The 25,183-nt window shown below is 39.0% G+C and overlaps 1 protein-coding gene across 1 annotated transcript in view; it reads left to right on the top strand.

Moving 5' to 3' along the window:
• The window catches only part of CFAP47 (cilia and flagella associated protein 47), a 596,979-nt gene that overhangs the window by 348,989 nt on the left and 222,807 nt on the right, over window positions 1–25,183 (top strand). The window contains exons 53-55 of the mRNA XM_087871295.1: window positions 1,546–1,657; window positions 10,471–10,575; window positions 22,551–22,707. Of these exons, the coding sequence (XP_087727421.1) occupies window positions 1,546–1,657; window positions 10,471–10,575; window positions 22,551–22,707 (374 nt within the window). The remainder of the gene's footprint in view (window positions 1–1,545; window positions 1,658–10,470; window positions 10,576–22,550; window positions 22,708–25,183) is intronic.

Consider the following 25,183-nt stretch of genomic DNA (forward strand, 5'->3'; position numbering starts at 1 on the left):
TAGAGTTTTTTACTGCAGACAAAAATGAAGTTTCAGCATAATAGTTCATTGCATACTATAAATATTTTCCTGAGACCTACAGAATACAGAACACCACAGTTGGAAGGGATCTTGGAGGTCTTTTAGTCCAACCTCCTGTTCAAGTAGGAGACCCTATACCAAGGGTATCAAACTCAATTTCATTGAGGGCCACATCAGAGTTGTGTTTGACCTTGGGGGGCTGGGGTGGGCATGGCCAGCTCAACATCACTTCTGTCAGGGGCGCCTGTGGCGGCCCAAGTGCTCTGCCAGTGAAAACAGACTCCGGAACTCTGTTTTCAGCTGCCTCCTGCAACCCTTTGCCAGTAAAAACAGAGCTCAAGAGTCCGTTTTCACTGGCAGAAGCACCACAGGCCAGTCCTTCGCTATTTCCAGGGTGGCCCCGCAGGCCAGATCTAAGTACCTCGAGCCTGCATCCAGCCCTCGGGCCTTGAGTTTGACACCCCTGCCCTATACCATTCTGAACAAATGACTGTTCAATCTCATCTTGAAAATGTCCAGTAATGGTATACCCACTGGAGGCAAGCTGTTCCATTTATTTATTGTTCACACTAGCAGGAAAATTCTCCTTAAATCTAGGTTGGATCTCTCTTTGATAAGCTTCTATTCATTACTTCTTATCCTACCCTCAGGTGCTTTGGAGAATAGGTTGACCCCCTCTTCTTTTTGAAAACCCCTCAAATATTGGAAGACCTACTATCATATCACTCCCAGTCCTTCTCTTTGTTAGACTAGACATACAAAATGGAATTGATAGTTAACATAATTGGGGAAAATCTGGCATTCATTTGACTAGAAAGCATAAACATAATCATCTTATTTTTTGTGCTCAGACTTACAAGATAATCAAGACATATAGCAGTTCTGCTATAATAAATGCTATTTGCAGGAGTTAATGAATTACAAATTGCTCTTGACAATTATTTATATTGAAAGGAAATGCAGTTATTATCACTTATGTTTTGATAATTATTAATTTGTGTGTTAATTATTACTAATTTTATGGACTGTAGGTGTGCATATTACCTCTTTCTGGGTGCAAAATATTTTTTTCAAAAACTTTTGTAATTGGTGCCTAGCTAGCATGACCTATATAGCTAATTTAATTCTAAAGCTGTTAAATTTCATTTCTGAAAGCTGTTATTGTAATGCTTTAGATTTTTTTTAATAGATCATGCTTGCTGTGTTAATTCTGTTAGAGTCTATTACTGGTTTTTAAATATGGTCATGACTCTACCTTGGAGAGAATTGAAAGAATGCTTCTTTTCTTTGATCAGAATTTCTGTCAATTCATGATGACAAAATATGTGAAATCTTTGCCACAGGAATAGGAGAATCAGTATTAGCATTGGTAAAAACATAATGAATAGTGCTGAAGACATTTGCTTGAATAACTTTTCAAAGAAAAGAAAGTGCTATTTAAATAAAGTAACTAGCAGCAACATTGGAATTAGCCGAGTAATTTATAATGATTAAATAACTTTTTTTTGTGGCGCTTTGTTACAGATGGGTCAGCCAGCATATTCCTCTGGTTAATTCTACATATGAAATTCTGGAATTGGAATATGTGAACAGCAATCCAGGCCATTTTTCAATGGAGATTGACCCCAAAGCCCAAGTAGGTTTTACTGATAAACATTTGTATTTATGAAAATATTTCATATGAGACAGTTTCCTTTAAGAATTTAAATATTGGTCACGTATTCTGTTTTATTGTTTAGAAGAAAAAAATATCTGTATGAACTCTGTATTTTGTAGAAAATAAGTGGAATTTCAAGCCAAAATTTTAATGAAGTTTATAGGGAACAGTTAAGACAAAGCCCAAGACTGATATAAGAATAAGAAGTAAACACAAATATCTTAATGGAGCAAAGAAAAACAATGCAATATAATTTAGAAGTCACTACAATTATTTTGAAGAAAAAAACCTAGAATAGTTAATTATGGAAGTTTTAATGTTTAGCATTCCTTTATGTCACAAAGAATATACAGTATGAATTGAGTCTAAATCTTGGTGACTTCATAAATAGGTTCATTCTGTTGTCTTCATGACAGTATGGAATAGTTTGCTTTTGTCTTGTCTGAGGATGTGTTTTTCAACCTTGTACTCTAGTTAGCAGCCTGGATTTCTTAATGGTATCCCATCTAAGTATTAAGTGGGTCTGACTTGTTTAGTTATTTTCAATCAGTTAAAACAAGCAAGATACAGAGTGGTGTAGCACTCTTTTTATCATAGTAAATTGTGGATAGTAGGTTGTGGCATTCAGGCGCAATACAAGGTAAAAGCAAAGTATGTTTTATTGAAGAAAGCTAGGGAAGTGACATAAATATTTTAAAAGAATACGTTAAAGTATTTTACAGAGTTGATAAACCTCTTCAACCACTGGCACATTTCAGTATAAGAGAACTATATGTTTCTTGCCATTTTTTGCAGCGAGTCTTAACAAAGTCAGAAAAATTGTTGAATCTCTAAATTTTTCCAAAGCTGCTGAAGTTACCTATTTGTTTAAGTTTTGTACTTCAAAATAGTCAGAGTCTTCTTTGAATCAAATCACTCTTTTGAACCTTGTATTAACTTTTGTAAACAGCTCCAATAAGCCAGTATTACCCTAGTTTCTCAGAACTTATTTCCTTAAAATGAATAGGTTGATCAAAGATATATAACCTCTCTTCCAGTGGGATTTTTACATAGTGGCACAAACACAATATCACTTGAGAATGGAGAATGGAATAGAAATAATCCTACTAAACTAAAGAGGAAGTGAAACCGGCAAAAAGAGAGATGTCAAGTTTGAACTGCTTCCTAACCATTTGTACAGTTATTGCTATTCAAGTTGGCAACAAACTGGGGGGTGGGGGGAGGAAGGGTGAGAAGGAATGCAGATGATCCAAGAATAGACCTGTGAGCCCAGAACCCACCAAGATCACTTCTGCAGGTATCCAACAAAGAAATGAACTGTTCTCAAAACAAAAGATTGATTCTTAATTGGACAGCATGATCATTATGGGTGGGAAGAAGGGGAAACTAATGTTTAACTATGTAGCATTGTACGAGAAAACCTCACAGCTGGTTTTATTTCTTCAGTGCCAAAATGATTTATCCAATAAAGTTTTACTTTTGGGATTTTAAAGTTCCTGAATATGCCTACTTTTCTTGGGTTTGCTAGTTGGACAGAGGAAAGTAAACCAGCTCTCTTTTTAACCCATATCGCAGCCTACTTGGCTACTTCCAAGAGTGCTGCAAGAGGAGATGGAGAAAGATGTCTGGTGCAGAACGAAAAGCGGAGATGGCAGCAAAAGCCAGGGCAGCCCTATCCAAGGAGGTGCTGGTGGGAATGCTAGCAGATTCCGGGCACAGGTGGTCATGATCTGATCCAAAGAGTGAACAGAGAAATCAGAGCAAGGAAAAGTGGGAAAGGCCGCAGAGGCGGAATTCCCCCTATTCCTACTGGGAGTAGCCATAACCCATGGATTGAAGTGGAAAGCCAGGAGGGCACTGCCAGAAGGACAGTGGACTGGGAAGAGCCGGTGGACTGAAACTTCCTGACTGTGTGCTGGAATCCTTCAATGGAGCAACTGAGAGCAATTCATGAGCATGAAAGTGCGGGGCACAACATCAGTGCACTCAACCTCCCTGGGACCAGGAGCTGGTGCCAGTCAACCCTGAGCCACTGTGGGGCCTTTGCTTTCCTGAACCCAACCCGCAATGCTGAGGACCATGACTCAAGGCGTAGGGAGCCCCAAAGGGATGACCATTCCTCCCCAGTTGGCCTTGGGACAAGACCAAGTGCCCCAGGGTGCAGCGGGAGTTCAGGCACAGGTGATCTCATAGGCAATGGGGTTGCTGCTGGGAATGTCCTGGTCCAAGACAATCAAGAGCCTCCCTGCCTGAGAAGGGAAACTGGAGAAGCTAGCCTACTTTCTGAACCAGGCATGGAGCCACATGGACCAGTATGGGGGCTGCCTACCTGAACAATGTGGTGATGTCACTGCGAGCATAGAGGGTGAGGCAGCAGATTGGGTGTGCTCATCCACAACGAAGGGGTGCTGGAGTTGGGGAATGTGGACGCCTTCATGGAAGAGCTCCAGAACCAATTCGGAGACCCCTCACAGGCACGCTGAACTGAAGCAGAAATCTGGATCATCATTGCAAGGGACCAGATGGGTGGCTGAGTACATCGACGAATTCCAAGGCTTGGTGGAAAAGCTGAGAGGGTGGCCGGAGCGATTTATTTTATTTGTTTATTTTATTTAATCTAATTTTTATACCGCCCTTCTCCCAAAGGACTCAGGGCGGTGCACAGCCCCAAAATAAAACAAACACATATATAAAATTTAAAAGCAATTTAAGAACATATTAAAATTGGCCCCGACATCATTAAAAAATAAAATAAAAGTAACCCATCAAAATTAATGTTTAGGCCAGCCCAGCTTGTTGGAACAATAACGTCTTGAGGGCACGGCGAAAGGTGCGTAGGTCAGGGATCATCCGTATCTCCGGGGGCAATTCATTCCAGAGGGCGGATGCCCCCACAGAGAAGGCTCTCCCCCTGGGGGTCACCAGTCGACATTGTTTGACCGACGGCACCCTGAGGAGTTCCTCTCTGTGGGAGCGTACTGGCCGGTGGGAGGCTATCGATAGCAGAAGGTGATCTCATAAGTACCCAGGTCCTAAGCCATGGAGTGCTCTAAAGATGGTAACCAACACCTTGAATCGCACCCGGAAGACCATTGGGAGCCAGTGCAGCTCGCGCAGGAAAGGTGTTACATGGGAGCGCCGTGTCACTCCCATAATCACCCATGCGGCCGCATTCTGGACCAGTTGGAGCCTCCGGGTGCTCTTCAAGGGGAGCCCCATGTAGAGAGCATTACAGTAGTCCAGACAGGGAGTGACGAGGGCATGAGTGACCGTGTGCAAGGAGTCCTGATCCAGAAAGGGACGCAACTGGTGAATCAGGTGAACCTGATAAAAAGCCCCCCTGGCCACAGGGGGGCTTTTTATCAGGTTCACCTGATTCACCAGTTGCGTCCCTTTCTGGATCTTTTAGAGAAGATCTTCTGGAGACAGCCGCACATCCAGGAGGCCACCCAAGTTGCGAGCCCTCTCTGAGGAGGCCAAAATCTCACCCCCCAATAGTCAGCGATGGAACCAGCTGGCTATAATGGGACGCCGGAAACCACTGCCATTTGGTCTTGGATTGCTGGTCTACCATTTCTGAGATGGGCTGAATTGGGAGTTGTATCAGAATTCTCTGCCTCAAGGGTCCCTGACAAACTCCAAGCATGGTACCAGTTGGCAACTGCAGTTGAGTTGGATCTGATGGAATACAAGCAGCATGCAAGGTTGTCAACCCTGAAAGAGCCAGGAGTCACTGGGATGGAGAACCTTGGCAGTCCCCTCCTTCTCAACCCCAAAGGAGACCCCACAGTGTCCAGCAGGGTGCCTGCTTCTGATGCAGTCAGGAGGGCCATTGGGCCGCTACTTGCCCAGCCCCTCAGCCAATTGTGGCCCCAAGCCAGCCAAAAGCTGAAAAAGTACCAAAGAAGGCAAAGGTTGGCATATCTATTTGTAGAGGTCTCTCCCCAGTCCAGCAAAGGATAGAGAACTCTGACCACCAATAAACCCAACCTAATCTTCTATGAGAGCAATAGTGAGGAGGAAGATGACCCAATGAGAAGTATAGTCATTGCCCCTTTCACTGCCTGAGTGGAGTCATGATGCCCCATTCTGGAGCCCAAGGGGTCTTTACTACACTAATAGGTTGCACCCACTGTCTGGTCAGCCTGAAAACCATACAGAAGTTGGGGCTGAGAGTAAGGAAATTGAGGCAGCCTATGAAGTTCAAGCAAGCAGATGTCTCAGTCATGGGGTGGGGGTTGCCCACCTAACAGAGCCAGTGAGCATGAGGGCAGGGAGTCATGAAGAAACAATCTAGTTTGTAAAAGCACCAAAAAGGGCAGAGATGATGATATTGGGGTTGTGGTTGAAAAAGTGTAACCCCACGGTGGATTGGGAAAGTGACTAGTGGTGCTTAAAGCCAGCAGTGAAGAAGCTAAAGCTGATGGGGAGGATGGAGCCAATGAATGCCCTAGCAGAACCTGATTGAGGGGAGCTGTCCATCCCAAGAGAGTGCAGAGACTTTGCAGAGGTGTTCAACGAGAAGGAATCTGATGTGCTCCCTCCGCACCACCCCACTGACTGTGCGATAGAAATATTACCGGGGGCTAGGTTACCCAAGCCAAAGATGTATGCGATGATCCCCAGGGAGATAGAGGAACTGAGGGATTTCAGGGACAAAAACCTGGCTAGGGGTTTCATCCAACCGGCAAAATCCCAAGTGGCAGCCCTAGTACTTTTCAAAGAGAAAAAGGACAGGTCGCTGAGACTGTGCATGGATTTTTGTGAAATTAATGATGTCTGTGTTGAGAACATGTACCCCCTCCCCCTCATGAAGGACATGTTGGGGTACCTATCCAAAGGGAAGATATTTACCAAATTGGACTTGAGGGAAGCACACTACCAAGTGAGGATTAAAGAGGGTGATGAATGGAATATAGCTTTTAACTGTTTGTTGAGAGTACTATCAATTTTGTGTGATGCCGTTTGGACTGCAAGGGCCCCCAGCCATGTTTATGCAGTTGATAAATAAAGTGTTCATGAGCATCTGTGCAAGTGGGTGTACCTGGTGACATCTTTATCTATTCCGAGATGATGGAAGAGCATGTGAAGTTAGTACACGAGGTGCTGAGGAAACTCCTGTATGCCAAACTTTATGCCAAGCTATCAAAGTGTGACTTTCATAAGATCAGTCTGAACTATTTGGGATATCAGGCATCCAAGAGGGGATGGAGATGGATCCTGGAAAAGTGAAAGCAATACTGGAGTGAGAAGCCTCTTGAACGAGAAAACAGCTGCAGAGTTTTTTGGGCTTTGCCAACTTCTATAGGCAGTTCATCCCCTTACTTGCCCAGATCGCCTTGCTAATCACAAAGCTTCTCAAAACAGGGGTGTGGGGGTGGGATGAAGCCTAAGCCCAGCCAGCTGCTGAATTGGATTATGGAATGTCAAGCAGTGTTTGAGAAGCTTATGCGGCTTTTAGTGGATGAATCAGTTCTGAAGCACCCGAGCCTGGACAAGCCTTTTGTTATTCAAGCCGATGCCAGTGATATGGCTGTCCTACTTCAGAGGAATGCTGAAGGAAAGCTACAACCTTGCACCTACACATCCTATAAATGTACTTACACAGAGAGGCGTTGGGCAGTGTGGGAGAAGGAGGTCTGTGCGGTACGGTGGGCACTATTGACATGGAGGCAGTTTTTAGAAGGCAGCAAGATTCTGTTCAAGGTGTGGACAGACCACAAGAACATGGAGTTTCTGAGGACCTCAAGAAAACTTTCACCAAAGCAAGTACGTTGGATACAATATTTTAATTGGTTCAATTTCATGCTCAAGTACCTGCTGGGTGGAAAGAAGGTTTTGGCAGCCATACTCTCCTGGATGTCTCACTACAAAAGCACCTGGGAGGAGATAGTCAGCTTCATCATATCCTTGCAGCAGCTGGCAGCCCAATGCTCTGAGAAGCGGTGAAGTTGGCTGTTCTCCAATGGCCCAATGAAGGGTTGATGTATCAGCTGAAAGAAGTCCTACAGAAAAATGAGTGGTTCAAGGCCCACCAGAATGAGATGGCAGTGAGAGAAGACCTGGCCTGGAAAGGGACAAACTATATGTCCTTGCGAATCCATGTTCTACATTAGACCCATGATGCAAAGCTGGCTGGCCATTTCGGATTTGTAAAGACTAAAGACTCTCCACCTAGTTAAGAGACAGTTCTGGTGGCCTAAGATGAAGAATGTCATTGAGAGCTATGTGATGAATTGCCCAGTGTGTGTCCATGAAACGGATGCCAGGGAAAACCCCTGGATTCTTGCAGCTGGTAGCCAAACCCAACAGGCCATGGGAAGAAATCGCTATGGACTTTATTGTAGAGTTGCCGGAGAGTGGTGGAAGTACTGTGATTTGGACAATCTGTTTTCGAAACAGGCTCATTATGTTGTCTGTCCTAAACTCCCTTTGGCTCAAAGACTAGCCAAACTGTTTGTGCAACACATCTACAGCTGCATGGAGTCCCAAAACATATCATCTCAGATCACAGGGTGCAATTTACTGGCAAGTTTTGATGGAAATTTTTGAACCTGATAGGATCCTCCTAAGGGCTAGTGTTCCATCTGAGTACTAATGGGGTGACAGAATGGACCAATGCAATGATGGAGAACTATCTATATGTGAACTATCAACAAACAAACTAGGCAGAGCTTCTACCATTTGCAGGGATGGCCTATAATAAATCAGTGCATAGCAGCACTGGTTTTACTCCATTCAAGGTGGTTACTGCCTATGACTGAATTCCCAAGGGAACCTCCCTCCTTAGTAACACAGACAGAGTGGATGGACATCCTAAGAAGCTCTTGGGGGAACATGCAGAAAGCATTAGTGAAAGCGGGGGAATCATAAAAGAAACAAGCTGATAAAAGGAGAGCTCTGCAAAAAGATTTTAAAATCGGGGATAGAATCTATTTATTTGCAAAATACTTAAAGTTGAGACAACCCTGAAAGAAGCTGATCCCTAACTACATAGGTCCTTTCTTGGTTGTACGTGTCATAAACCCAGTCACAGTATAGTTAAGGTTACCAAAAATATTAGAGAGGGTTCACCCAGCATTCCGCTGTAGTCTGTTGAAACCGTCCAAGGCTCCAACCTAAGACCCATAGGCAAAGAGCCTCCACAGCCTATACTGGTGGCAGGAGAGATCAACAGGATCTCCAGATATTTTAAGGGAAATTTACAGTACTTAGTATAATGGAGGGGATATCCAGCATCAGAAGTAAAGTGGGTAAAAGCGAAAGATGTAAGAGCAGCAAGTTGATAAAACACTTCCACTCCAAGTATCTGAGTAAATCTGGAGGAGAGGTGGGATCCCAACCATTGTGACTATGATGTTAACCCATATTTATATCTCTTCCAGGATTCCCTTTATCCCCAGCATGTCAAGTTTGAACCACTTCTGAACCATTTGAACACTTATTGCTATTCAACTTGCCAATGAACTGGGGGGAGGGAAGGGTGAGAAGGAATGCAGATAATCCAAGAATAGACCGTGTAAGGCAAGAACCCACCAAAGTCACTTCTGCAGGTGTCTGACAAAGAAATGAACTGTTCTCAAAACAAAAGACTGATTCTTAATTGGACAGTGTGATCACTATGGGTGGAAAGAAGGGGAAACTAATGTTTAACTATGCAGCATTGCACGGGAAAATCTCAGAGCTGGTTTTATTTCTTCAGTGCCGAAATGATGTATCCAATAAAGTTTTACTTTTGGGATTTTAAAGTTCCTGAGTGTGCCTACTTTTCTTGGGTTCACCAGTCGGACAGTTGACAAGGGAAAATGAATCACTTTTTCCTTGGAAAGGTCATTCTTGTTACTAGAATTGCAGTATCCAATAAATGAACAAGAGTAGATGAGGGCAACCTATTTTTCATCACAGTAAGATCCTTTTCCTTAGTAGAACTACTTCCCAGATTGTTTCTAGAACATGAAATTATCAGTTTTGTTGTAGAAGATAACTGTTGTCTGCGATTTTTATGTATTTGTTTGACTATAATATTAATAATGGGCATTTTACGACTTGTGGGCCACATTCAGCCTTTCAGTTTTCCCTGTCTTGTGGTGGCAGTGGCGGTGGGGGATGGGGCAAGAACAGAGTGGCATCGTGGAGGTGGCAGTGGCAGCCCTCCATAACAGTCCCAGTTTCTTATGTGGCTCCTTGAGAAAATTTATTGTCCAGCCCCAATTAGCCAAACGGGGATACAGTTTAGAGGGATAGATTAAATCAGGCTGCAATAAACTAACACTATTGAAACTGGATTGAAAATTATTTTATTTGTGAATGTGAAAATAACTTGGATAATGCTCGTTAAAATTGCATTTTGACTTTTTAAAATTGTGTCACACGCAAGACTTAAAAGTATCTCTGTGATGTGCAAAAAAAAGAAGAAGAAATTTGGCAGCAGTGTATGACTTGAAAAACTGAAGCTCTCTTTCCCCCCCATATTTTAAAAGCAACCCCAGTTCCATTTTTGTGGTTAGCAACATATTCTATAGTTTCTAGGGAATAAGCATGCTGTGATTTCACTTAGTACTGTTTACTGCAGTGCATTTATCAATTTTAGCAGATCCTGCATGCTGAGAGTAGGGAAGTCACATAGTGGAACATCTTAATCATGTAAACATCAACAGTGCTGATACAAGAAACAAGAAAAGAATTGGCTTGAAAAAAAGGAAAGGAAAGAAAAAAAAGAACATTGGGGTTTTTTGTTTGTTTGTTTACTTGCTTGCTTTTCATCTCTCTCTTCCCTATCCATGTTTTTGCAGTTGACTGTTGCTCCTCATTCCACTACTGAAGTATCAGTTCTGTTTTGTCCATCTGCACTAGGAAGAACAAATCACACTGCAAGCATAATTTTCAAATGCCCACAGGTAGGAATGTCCAATTAGATTTAATGAATAACAGATTATCTAATATTAACACAAGCAAATGTTAGGCTGACAATAAAAGCTAGTTTTTTATAGTATGGCTCAACTGTAGTTTTCCTCCTCCCCCCCCCACTTCTTCCTTCCTCTTCTTGTTGGACAACCCACTCCCTCTTTCAATCTAACCAAGAGTGTTCCTATATACTTGAAAATAAGTTGAGAATTTAGGTCCCAAAATGCACCTCCAAAATTGGGTTTGACTTATCCATAGATGTGCGGTATATATATGGTATATAAAGATAAATATTTTCCTTCCTTCCTTCCTTCCTTCCTTCCTTCCTTCCTTCCTTCCTTCCTTCCTTCCTTCCTTCCTTCCTTCCTTCCTTCCTTCCTTCCCATATTTTTTCTGAATATAATTAATATTGTAATTAATATCTTTAGTAATAATTATGAAGGGGGAGTACAAGTTGTCGTGGCTAAATCATGGTATTTGAGACTAATTTGCATTGCTAAGCAATGCAGCTATAAAACACATGTAGCCACATTACTTAAAAACAACAATTTCAGTAATCTCTGTTGCCTTCGCTGAGTGAGGATTGTAGGTCTTCAAGCAACTTCCTACTGGCTTCCAAAAAGCAAAGTCAATGGGGAAGCTAGTAGGAAATTACAAATCTCAGGTGGCTGATGAGCAGGTAAATGGTTGCAATGCAGCACTGCACAAATGTACTGTACTGGGCAGGGGATGGATGCTCTGGAGGGCAGAAGAGTATACAAGTGGCTGCTATAGCCTGATACAAGTGCAGCTTGATGGGAATGGGTACTATGGAGGATAGATAGTATGAAAGTTGCAGGAGCGGCTAGCAATCTTCCCTATTAGCTTCCTCTTTTTCTTTGGATCTTCAGGGCTGCCATGCTTAGTGCTGTGGGAAACTGGGAGGGTGGATTGCATGGAGTGGTGGAGATATCTAGCCCTAATAACATTCCTTTCTCTGAGAGTCAAGGACTTTCAGCCTGCACCTGGAGTGGCATGACTGGGAGACATCTCCAGATGGGACTATGCACTGATCGGACCATGTGATGGACATGTGGGTGCAGGGGAAGGGACTTGGACTTTCTTTGGGTGTGGAAAACCTGGAAGCTTTCAGATTCGGGTTTTCCCAGATGTGCCAATATGACATCTCTAATAAAATGGAACTTTGAGGAATTTCTAGCTTTGGAGTCTTCTTTCATTGGGAGTGTTACTTGGAACCCTGACACATAACTTTAAACAGTTTCTGAACAGTTGGCTATTAACCAAAAATTATCTGTGATATTGTGGGAAGCCACCTCCGACCTAGAAGAATGAAATATTTTGAGGAATATTAAAAAGAGCAGATTATTATATTTCCCCAAAGGGAGAAATGGAGAAACATGGGGTTTTTTTGAGGCAGAAAGCAGCCTCCAAGTCTTTCTTAATAACCCAGCAGATGCTGAGGCCAGCTTTTAGAAATGCAGATTTGGACTTCCGGCACTGACGTGGAGTTGAGGCAGCACGGGGGGAAATCGCTCCGTTCCCAGTGCTGATTTTCTGGCGTTTTGGCAACCCCTAAGGGAGAGGATCAGTTCTGGTGGGACCGGCAAGAAAGAGGGGAAGCTTCAGAGGAGGTGTGGAGAGGTGCAGTCTCCCACCACACCAAGAAGAACCCTCAATCCAGATGCAGAAGAAGACAGCCGGTATGGCTGACCCAAGGACCTGACATCCCGATTGAGAACAGCAGGAAGCAGAAAGTGAAAAGGGTGCAAGATGCGGCAGTGAGAGCGGAAAAGTAAAAGTTTTAAGTTTTTTTGGATTATTTGAGAAAAACAGACCGGAGGGGCAGTGGACAGGAAAGATGGCTCTGAAAGTGAACGGGCGGCAAGCGACAGAGCAAACGTGAAGAGGGCAAACCTTAGACCAGCAGAAGAGCACCAGGGGAGTGGAAAAGGAGACAATTGGAAGAAAAGTGAGTGTTCCAGAAAGCTAGGAAAGAGAGACGAACTGAACAAGAGGTTCTGTGTTTATCCCTACAATTGTTGCTCTAACGGAAGTAGAAGTGCGGACAGGCAAAAATAAAGATCGCACCAGAGTGACAGGGCAGATTGAAAATCTCCATTTTAAAGATAAGGATTAGTTGATTACCACTTTTTGAGTGAGAGATTAAACCTCAAAGGAAAGACTATACTTGAACTCTTAAATATAAACTTGAACTCTAAAAATATGTAAGAACTGAAAGTACTGTGTATATTTATATATAATTTATATATTGATATATTTATTATTTATAGAGTAAATTTTATATTTATAAGTAATTAACAGCAAATTATTATTAGCTATTTATTGTCTCTTTGACTCTGATCTTCTCTTTTCAATCTTTTCTCTTTCTCTTTTCTCTATCCCCTTCTTTTGATTTGTTTATTTAATATTCAAACAAATATATAAAGTTAATATTAGACTTTTTTAAAAGGATTAAGTTGTAATAATATAATTATTGAATCAATTATCAATTAATTAAGGTAACTATTAATTAAGGTATTTATGAATTTTTCTTTTTAAAGGAAAATATATTAATCAAGTAAAAATCACATTATAAAACTAGGTTTTTGAGATATAATACATTGTGAAGGGTAGAGGATTATTGTACAATTTAGTAGCGGGAGATAGGCAGAGAAGAGAGGGAAAGGAAGTTGAATACAAAGTGGATGGTGATCTGGGAAAAGATAGATAGGATTTTAGGAGAACAGTATAGAATACTAAAGGAAATGACCAGCACCACTACAACCACCGTGAAAACGGGAAAGAAAACTACCTCGACATTGATTGGACCAGCGGCTTCTCCTGCAGCACAGAGAACAATAGAAGGGATGTTCCCATCAGAAAAACAACTCCCTACTTTGAGTATGCAAACCATGCAGGCTACCCTTGTAACAATTCAAGAGACTATGATAAAAATGCAGGAATGTATGACAAAGAACCACGAAGAAACAAGGAGGGATATGGATGAGGTCAAAAAAGAAGTTAAAAGTGATATTCAAAAATTAGACGAAAAGATGGATTCAATACAAGAAATTATACAAAAAAATGACCAACGAATAACAGTCATAGAAAAAAGAACAGAACAAATAGAAGAAAAATTGGACTCACTGGATCAGAAAATGATGGGACTAAATAAAGAACTGGAAAATACAGTGGCACATCTGGAGATGGAGAGAGCTGCATTTTACCTGCAATTTCAAAACGTGGTTGAAGATAGAGAAGAGGACTTAACATTGGTGATGGCAGAAGTGATCGCAGAGGCTCTTCAATGAGATAAAGATGAAATAATAAACGAGTTGGACGAGGTTTATAGAGGCCACACGAATTATGCCAGACAATATAAATTACCAAGGGAGGTCCATGTAAGATTTGTGCGACGAAAAGTGAGAGACATTGTTTATAAAATAACGAAAAATGAACCTATGTTTTATAGAAGCAAGGAAATAATTACATTAAAGCAAGTCCCTAAGAGAATAAGGGAATTGAGAAAGGAATATTGGTTCCTAGCCACACTATTAAATAAGCAGCATATACCGTTCAGATGGATAACACCAGAAGGAATATTGGTGTCGTGGCAGGGGAAAAAAATAAAAGTGGACTCACAAAATAAAGCACAGCATCTACATGACCAAGTGATGGGCATAGAAGGAACAAACAGTAACAGGGAGGAGCCTGAATGGAGAACTAAAGGGAAACAGAGACAAGAGGAACGAGAAAAAGTACTAGAGGAGGGAGATAAAGAGGAAGAAGGAGAAATCCAAGAGGAAGAAGGAGTGAGAACAAGAGCCAAGAGAAAGGACAGGAAGTAATAGGAAAGAACGTATAGGACAACCACTAAGGAATGGAACAGAATTTAAAAATCTTATCATTGAATGTAAATGGTCTTAACTCTCCAGCCAAATGACATCAAGTTTTTAGAAAAGCAGTAAAACAAAAAATGGATATTGTGTGCCTCCAAGAGGTACACATAAGAAAAATACTTACAATGCAAAAAATTAGGTAAATCATTTGTAACACTAGCAGAAGAAAAGAAAAGAGGAATAGTGGTGTACATTAAAGAAGGAATAGAGAGTAACTTGAAGTATGCAGATTCAGTAGGAAGAATATTGATGATAGAGGTAAAATTTAAATATAAAAATATTTTATTGGTGGTCATATATGCGCCGAATAGTGGACAAACAGAATTTTACAAAAAGTACATGAAAAAATAATAGAACAAAAAATGAAGAATGTATGTTTGATTGGCGATTTCAACGCAATTGTAGATGTAAAAAAGGATTATAGAAGTGATCAGAGCAATAAAAAAAAAGAAAAATGTGCTGTCTAGAACTTTTATGGATCTAGTAGAAGAACTAAATTTAGTAGATAGTTGGAGATTTTATAATCCTGAGGTAAAGAATTTCACATATTATTCCAATCCCCATAAGTCCTGGTCTAGAATAGACATGGCATGGGTAACTAAAATACTTATACAAGAAGTAGAAATAGTAGAAATAATGGCAAACAATTGGGCTGGCCATAACCCAGTAATGTTGATATGGAAAGGACAACAGAGGAAAAAGAGTAGATGAATGATGAACCCACAGATATTGAAGGAAAAGGAATATATTGAACAAATGGAAAAGGAATTAAAATTGTTTTTTAAAGATAATACAAAATATCACACCTCCCTTCAGAATTTATGGGACACAATGAAAGCTTATGTGAGAGGATTAACGATAGCTTATAATGTAAAATGAAAAAAGGAGAGGGAAAAAGAATATAATAATGTACAAGAAGAGATTAAAAATTGGGAAGGAAAATTACAAGATAATCCTGGGGATGAGCAAACTAGAGGTAAATGGATAGCAGCTAAACATAAATTGAATATATTAGAACAGGAAAATTATGTAAAGGCATTGAAATTTATAAAACAGAACCATTTTGAGCACGCGAATAAGCCAGGGAGGTGGCTTGCTTATAGATTGAGAAAAGAAAGGGAGAAAAGAATAATTCAACAACTACAGGACAAAAGGGGTAAAATGCAACATAGTTTAGAAAAGAAAAAGGAGATAGTAATTCAATTCTTTCAAGAACTTTATGAGCAGGATAAAGTGACAGCCGAAGAAATAAATCAATATCTGAGTGGGGAGAGAATGTCGGCATTAACAGAGGAAGAAAAAGATATATTAAATAGGGATATCACCATAGAAGAGCTAAAGGAAGCGATTAAGAAGCAAAAAAATAATAAAATCCCAGGGGCAGTTGGGTTACCAATTGAATTCTATAAAGGACTAGGAGAAACATTGAATTGGATACTACTAGAAACATGTAATGAGGCATTGACAGAGGCAAAACTACCAGACTCATGGAGGGAAGCTGATACCGAAGGAATCCATTTCGCTGATACCGAAGGAAGGAGCAGATATAACACAAATAAAAAATTATAGACCGATTTCTTTATTAAACACTGATTACAAAATTTTTATGAATATATTGGCAAATAGGATGAAAAAATTATTGAATTATAGAATACACTCAGATCAAAACGGGTTTTTACCAACGAGACAAATAAAAAACAATATAAGAACAGTAATTAATGTATTAGAATATTATGAGGTACATCCAGAGAGGCAGGTAGCACTGGTGTTTCTGGATGCACAAAAAGCTTTTGATCAGGTCAATGATGATTCAGCAAATAAAAAACATGAAATTCGGGGAGAGATTTGAAAAAATGATAGCCTCTATATATATGAAACAAAAAGCAAGTATACTAGTAAATGGAGACTCTACTAAATTATTTGAAATAAATAAAGGAGTACGGCAGGGATGTCCACTTTCACCTTTACTTTTTATTTTAACATTGGAAAATTTATAACATTATAAGAATTAGATCAAATAAAAAAATGAAAGGACTAAATGTAAAACGAGAAGAATACAAGGTCCAAGCATTTGCGGATGACCTTGTATTCTTCTTAGAAGAACCATTAAAAACAGGACCAATATTAATATAAGAGATAGAGGAATTTGGAAAAGTAGCAGGTTTAAAATTAATAAAGATAAGACTACAATGTTAACGAAAAATATAACAGGAAAACAAATAGAAGAATTAGTTAACGAACTAGGATTACAGGTAGTAAAAAAGGTGAAATATTTAGGTATAAATTTGACAGCTAGTTGTGCAACCATAAAGGAGAACAATTATGGAACCTTAGTCCAACAAATAAAAGAAGATTTAGAAAAATGGGGGAAATTGAAATTATCACTATTAGGGAGGATAGCAGCGATAAAGATGAATGTACTGCCGAGACTCCTTTATTTATTTCAAACAATCCCGGTAAAATTGGATAATTTTTTTTTCAATAATTTGAATAAAATAACTACAAAATTTGTATGGGAAGGGAAAAAACCAAGAATCAAATTAAGTATATTGCAAGACGATAGAACCAGAGGTGGATTTGGATTGCCAGCATGGAAAACATACTACAAAGCAACAAGTCTGACATGGATTAGAGGATGGATGAATTTGAAAAATCAAAGACTATTAAAATTAGAAGGACATGATTTGTTGATGGGGTGGCACGCCTTCTTATGGAACGCTGGGAACCAAACATATAAATATTTTAGTAATCATATACTAAGAGATTCATTAATTTGTACATGGCGAGAAATCAAAAACAAACATTACATGAAAGTTCTTGGATGGTTATCCACAATGGAGGCGACAATACACCCCAACACACTGGCAATACAAAAAATGATAAGATATAATGAAATATTGGACTCCCAGGGAATACTAAAAACACAGGAACAACTTAGAGAACAAGGAATACAGATAGACTGGTGGCCCTACTTACAGATAAAAACAAGATACAAAAAGGATCAAGAGGAAGGAGGAATTGAACTAAAACCGAACTAATTAGATAAACTTTTAGAAGCCAAGGAAGAAAAATTAATTTCAAAAATTTATAAATACTTATTGGAATTTGACTTAGCAGAAGAATTAGTAAAAGGACAAATGATAGCATGGGCAAGAAATATTGGACATAATATACAATTAGAGGACTGGGAAAGAGTGTGGGAAGCTAATTATACCATGACAAAATCTGCAGTTTATAAAGAGAATCAGTATAAAATGTGGTATAGATGGTATCTGGCCCCTTCGAGATTAGCGAAGATTTATCTGAATTTAAACCCAACTTGCTGGAAATGCAAACAGGCACAGGGCACTTTCTTTCATGTCTGGTGGCTTTGCCCAAAAATTAGGAAACACTGTGAAAAAATAAAAACTTGGCTAACAGAAATAACAGCAGAGGAAATAGAGTTTAAACCAGAATTTTTTCTATTAGGCATGATCAAAGAAAACCATAGGAAAGAAACAAAATATTTAATATTACATATAATTACGGCAGCCAGTTTGGCACTAGCTCAATATTGGAAAATGGATCAATTGCCAACAGATTAACTAATAATCCAAAAAATTTACAATTGTGTGGAAATGGATAAATTAACATTTGAGTTAAAAGATAAGGTAGACTCAAAATACTACACAGCGTGGAATAGATGGTACGACTGGATAATTCAAAAGAAAGGAGAGTCAAGGTAAAATTCTGTAAGACAATAAAATTAACAAATAGGTACCCTCAACAAGATAAAGAATGTGATAAATTTTTTTTCTCTTTTGTTTTATTTTGTTTTCTTTTTCTATTTTTGTTGTGAGTAAATAATGATGTTCGGATTAATATAAATGTATTCTGTATATACTCGATATGGTATTTTATCTTTTTATGTTTAATAAAGTTTGTTTTTTAATAAAAAAACTAGATATGCAGATTTGGTAATCCATTCAAGACAGTATATTTTGAAACAAAGGCAAAATGGTAGGATTAGAAGCAACCTTCACCCAAGAGCCAAAATAGGACAAAAGCCACTAAGCCACAATAGGAATTACCCAACACCCTTCCAGAACACAAGCCCCTTCATTGCATCACCCCCAGCAAACTTCAACCAAACCTGGGAACTCAGACAACCTATAGAGCCAGCTATGACCCCTACATAACCCCTACAACAGCCATTAGAATACATGTTCTTGCACAGGAACAGGAAGCTCAAGTGCAAAGCCCATGAGAAGGAATAAACGGTAGATGCCTGTCCTGGCCCTTAGAACAAAAGAGAGCAAAGGAAATTGTGTAAAGAGTTGGCTTTGCTCCGGGGCGAAGCTGGAAAATCAATTTGGCTAAAAAAGGTACTTAAAAGAAAAGGGAAATATATAAATAGGAACATTGATTTTTTTTCTTTTGTTCCTTTCTGTCTTCTATGCAACCATGTAATATGTTTATTAAGATTTGTGCCTTCCCTAAATTAACTGAGATTTAGGGTGGAAATGACCAGGGTGTAAACCTGGGAGTTCTGTTTTCCTTTCCTTTTCTCTTTTCCTTGTCTTTGTATGTATATGTGTTTCTTTGTGTGACCTCGAGGTAATTGCAACTGTTAAATGTCTCTGATTCCTAGAGACAAGAATTTTAAATTGTTGTGGGGGGAGGGGAAGGTTAAAGCAATGAAAAGAAAAAAATACCTTTACCCTGGGTTTGCCTGTCCAGCAGAACAGGGTGAAGAGAACTATGTTCATTTTTTCTTTCTCTCTTAAATTCATTTACAGGAAAAGTTTCATTCTTGCATTTACTGTATGTGTTTAAGTGGTTTTATCTGTCTATTTAACATCTGCAATGTTAACCTTAATGTTTTTTAAAAAACTCTGCCTGATCCACCCCCCACTCTACCTGTCCATCTCTTATCCTCCAACAATGCCTTTCCTGGGAAGATCACTCATGGGGGGAGGGGCCCTGTTCTCATGTCTTTCAGCCCTGCAGAGATGACTCTGCAACCTGTAGAAGCAGATCACACTGACCCAGATGCTGCATCCAGAGGAGACCATCCATTTGAGCCAGGGAATTGGGTTTGTATCCAGCCATCCACTAGACAGTCATCACAGCAACCAGGATGTAGCAGACCTTTCCAAACCTGACTGACTGGCTTTATCACCAAGCCAAGCATAACACTACCCAGCAGACATGAAAGAGAGGACCCTGAGATGGAGAAGTGGAGACTAAAGACTCTTTTTAATTCCCAGAAGACAGCTGGAAAGACTATGGGGGGAAGGTGGAAATTCATTGTAAAGTTTTCTTTCTTGCCTCATTTGTTGTAATCAGTTAAATGGATTCATGGAGGGATGACAATTGGGAGTAGTTGGCACAGCAAGTTCTGAACACCTTGGACTTGTCTGGTGAGAGTGAAATTTGTCCAGCATGTTTGTATTGTCTGTCTTGTAGAAGTAGCTGCACACACACACACACACACCCCACTCAGAATCTAATTGGAAAGATGGTTTAATGATGAAGCAGAACCACCAAGCACATGGTTCTGGTACAGTTGACTACATGCAGTTGAGAGTGGGGTTTTTTTATACTTCTCTTGGGCTTTGCACTTGAGCTTCCTGTTCCTGTGCAAGAACATGTATTCTAATGGCTGTTGTAGGGGTTATGTAGGGAGCTGGCTCTATAGGTTGTCTGAGCTCTCAGGTTTGGTTGAAGTTTGCTGGGGGTGATACAATGAAGGGGCTTGTGTTCTGGAAGGGTGTTGGGTAATTCCTATTGTGGCTTAGTGGCTTTTGTCCTGTTTTGGCTCTTGGGTGAGGGCTGCTTCTAATCCTATCGTTCTGCCTTTGTTTCAAAATATACATTTAGAATGGAATGACACTAAGTGCTATTAGAGGTTCTGTTATCAGGTCCTGCAAAATATTCTTTGCTTAGCTTTTTTGTCTCCTTATTTAATATACTACTGTGACTATGTAGCTCCTCTAAATAAGCAGAACATTTGTCAAAAGTAACAGGTATAGGATCGATCACAAAGCTTGCAAAAAAAAAAATCAAAATTATTATAGGATTGGGTTTATTACCTTTCTTGTTTTGATTGAACATAATTTCCATTTAAGTGCAGCATCTGTTATAGTAGACTTTAATTTAGTGACTTCAGCTTTTTAAAATTACTTTTCTGGAATGCTTTTAGAATGGTTATTTGTATAGTTGATCCAACTGTCAAATATTATGTTCTTTTTGCAAATGTATTCAAAGTTACTATTAATATTTCTTTATAAGTGAGGATGAGCTCCAATATTCCAAGAGCTCCTCAATCCTCTAGAATGGGGGTGTCAAACTAAAGGCCCTCGGGGTGCTTAACTCTGGCCCATGGGGCCAGCCTGGATATATCAAAGCACCAGCCCATGGTGCTTCTGCTGGCCAAAATGGGCTACAGGGGGCGCGTGTGTCCCCCCAGCAGCCGTTCTTGGCCTCCTGCAGCACTCTGCCGGCTGAAAACAGGCTGCACAGAAGCCCTGTGCTTCCCATTTTTGGCCTCCCTGACCACCAGTAGCACTCTTCTGGCCAACAATGGGCTGCTGGGGGTCTCCATGCAGCTCATTTTCAACCGGCAGAGTACTACAGGAGGACCGGATTGGATTGGATTACAATTATGTGGCCTCAAGTTAAGTGCCTGATCTGGATAGAAAGCAAGCAACATCCTATGTTAATACTACAGTTTAATGCCAGATTTTACATACTGTAGTCCATTTAATCTACAATCAACAATATATAATTGACAGCCATTTCTATTTACTATCCTGGAAATTACCTCTGCTGTTAGATCTTGTATTGTCATGTTATTTATGCTATTGCTATTGTACTATTTATACTATAGTACAATAGTATAAATAGATTTTCTGCCTGGAAAAGCAATTTACTATTAAACAATGGGGTATAAATTTAGAAATAAAATTTTTAGTGGAGTATAAAGAATAAGTAATAAATGTTTGCTAGTAATATCTGGTAAAAGAGATAGGAAAATGATTATAGTAAAGAACTGTAGAAATAAAAAAGAGAAGGGGGAATAATGCATCTTGAGCTTGTGTCAAATGCCCACCATGGCCACGCCCACCCTGACCATGCCCACCCTTGCCCTCTGAGGTCAAACACAATCCTGATGCAGCCCTCCCTGAAATCGAGTTTGACACTCCTGCTCTAGAACAATTTTTGAATGTCTTCTGAAGTAGGGGGCTCCCAGTATGGGAAGTACAACTTTTGGAAACAAGGTTGTCAGTGCAAAAGCAGCTCATTGTGTTAAAATGATTTAATTTCTGATACTGTGTTTGGGATATAATCTTTGCTGCGTCACTGTTACTTAAGTATCTGTAAAAAAAAAAATTAAATAGTTACTTTGTAATGTTTCTTGACTTATATGTAATATGTATTTTGGATTTCTTAACTATGGGTCGGACACGACTTCGCACCTAACAACAACAACAACAAAGTACTTGTTTCTTTAAAAGTTGCTCTCTATGATAAGTCTTTTCTGTGTAGAATGCCCAACTTATTTGCTCTCAGGGCAGTGATTTTTCATTTAATGTTTTTATAGTTTTTTCACTGTTATCAAAATAGTGTAATAGTTATTCATGACAGAAATCTGATTCGTAAGAGATTTGTCATCTTTTTGTTGTATAAACAAATGCAAAAATTAGGTCTCCATGTGAAGCCATTGTTCTGTGTGCTATAGTATTGAAGAAACTAGTCCACTATCACAATGACAGGAATAACCGGTTTGTTAAGAATGAAAACTATCTTATAGCATTTTCCCAAATCATAATGAATTATAGTAATCATAATCAACAATGACCTCAGTGGAAAAGCAGCAGAAGACTTTCCTGTGGTAAAAGAGTATTTTCCTTGCACTCTAGCTCTGAGTTTGTGTTGTAATAAGCATAGGAGTACCAAAGCTATTTGACTGGCATGGAGTAAAATGCATTTATACATTTTTATATGATATAAGATTTATATATTGTATTTTAGAGAGCTAAAACATTTAATCTACTTAAAATATGAGCCTTTCTATCCATTTACAGCTTGAGGAATGGGTGTTTTACTTGTCGGGTATTGGTCTGATACCTCAACCAATGGAACCAGCTAATGTCAGTTCTTGTCTTGGTCACCATTCTTCTATCATTGTAAACTTCAAGAATCCTACATTTGAAGAAGTTGTGGTAGATATCATTTTAACAGGTATGACTGCCCTCATTTTCTTTTATGACTGGGAAATTGGATTATCCATCTAAAGAAATCTTAACATCTTTTCTACTGTATACCATGGAATGATATTTTCTTTTTTAAAATTTTAACTATATAAAACTAATTTCAACAGTGAAGATTGGGATTCATGGTAGGCATTCTACCATAGTAACTAGGATGTGATATAGGGTTTTATTCTGCTAACAACTACCCAACCCTAGTGAAGATAGGCATGTATAAACAGAGGCATAGAATCAAAAGCACATGAAGTATTAGTACCACTTTATAAAGCCTTAGTAAAACTACACCTGTAAAACTTCATCCAGCTTTGGTCGCCACATTACAAAAAAGATGTTGAGAATTTGAAAAAAGGTGCAAAGAAGATCAACTAAGATTAAAGTCCTGGGGACTAAAACATATAATGAACAGTTGCAGGATTTGGGTTTGACTAGTCTAGAGAAAAGAAGGACTAAGCAGTATTCCAGTATTTGAGAGGCTGCCACAAAGAGGAGGGGGTCAATTTATTTTCCAAAACACCAGAGGACAGGACAAGAAACAATGGATGGAAATTAATCAAAGAAAGAAGCAATCTGGAATTAAGGAGAAACTTCCTAACAGTGAGGATAATTAACCAGTGGAACAGCCTGCCTTCAGAAGTTATGGGTACTTTATCACTGGAGATTTAAGAAGAGACTGGACAGTCATTTGTCTGAAATGGTATGGAGTCTCCTACTTGAGCAGGGGGGCTGGTTCAAGGTCCCTTCCTGCTCTATTCTGATTGATTGATTGATTGATTGATTGATGCTGATAGATAACAGCAAGTTGGACTGTAACTTTCTGGATCAGTTTGTTTTCTTGAGTAGCAAGAACAATATAACTGCAATAATGTGTGCTGCATGATCATTGAACTTAATAACTTCTATCAGTCATTTTGGAATTTTTACTTAGAAGGTACATAAAACAGAATGAGAGATACAGGGTATAAACTTTATTGTCTCTTTCCAACAAGAACCAATACAAGGAAGATCTGAACCCATCCATGTACAACTGTATAACTATAATTGTGCAATGCTCATAAAATAGCAAAGGAACATTAATTAATATTCTTTATGTTTTTCTATAGGAATCTTGATTTTCATATTACCAGACCCTCACTGGGAAAACAGGAGTTAACATTTATGAAAATCAAGACAGAATTTTGTTGAATTTTGAACTAAAAGATTAATGCCTCTGGGCAATTACTAATATGTTCTAGATGGTAACTATTTCATATTTTGGATCAGGTTATATCTACTGGGTGTGCTTTTTAAACTTTAAAGCAAACTATGAAGAAATATTTGAAATTGCATTTAATTGGTATACTTTATTGTCACAGATAATAGTTGTTTCATTTGCGGGAGCATTGCTATTAAGAGCATTTACAGGATGAAATTGTAGACCATGCACCTCAGTCACTTCATTTCCATTGTGAAATTGCTATTTTTCTGCTACTCTGCTTCTTAGGGATACTATTATTTAAATAAAATATTTAACAGAATTATATGCTGGATACAATCTAATCCAATCTCGGCTCTTCTGATCCGCGGCTGGGCAGCTCTTCAGATGAATCGCCAAACGGAAAAACAGAGTTTAGCCAAACAAGCTGAAGTGTCGAGCTGATGTCGGGCTCGACATCCAAATTCGTATTGTTTATTATAGTTATAGCAATTTGTATATTTTAAACTCTAACAATATTCAGTATATTTATTAAGAACAAATTATTTTCACATTTATTTACATTTGATAATGAAAACATTGATTTTGAGAACAGCTATAATTCTCATTTAAATTATATTATAGTTTAACACGTATAGATAGATATTCTGACAAATACCATAAATTAATTCAGTGACAGTTTTGTAATACAATGGTAGCATAATTCCCTCTCCAAGCTGAGGGATTTAGTTATGCTACCTTCAGATTCTACACTGAATAAGTATGATCCCTGAAGTTAATGTGAAAACTTATGTGTATCCTGAGACAGATCACTCTCTGATTGCTTTCTGGTTCATCGTCATTCTCACCCATTCAATTGGCCCATTCCAGGAAACTGTTGGACTCAATGGTGATCCAACCAGCAATGGAATGTCTGGTTACTGACTATTCTTAGAGCAGTAAGATGTGGTTTCAAATTATGTTGCTAGACTCACTCATCATTTCAATATAATTGCTTAAGAAATGCTTCTATTATATTCATCCATTTGTTTTCAGTTTTGCCTTGTTGATGATGTAACTTTTGACTGGTTGAAGACTATAACAAAGTTATCATTCAAATCATGCTATTCTTGAGGAACAGTATTTTAGAATCTTTTTTTGTAAATTAATAGTAACATAGAAGGGAGTAATTAAACAAGATAGCTCCATAACCTTTGCAAACTGCCAACCATGAGTAAATGGATTACTACTGTGACATGAGTTAACTCTATACTGG

The sequence above is a fragment of the Pantherophis guttatus genome, chromosome 5, assembly GCF_059756535.1.
Source record: "Pantherophis guttatus breed Tessera chromosome 5, ASM5975653v1, whole genome shotgun sequence".
Taxonomy (NCBI): Eukaryota; Metazoa; Chordata; class Lepidosauria; order Squamata; family Colubridae; genus Pantherophis; species Pantherophis guttatus.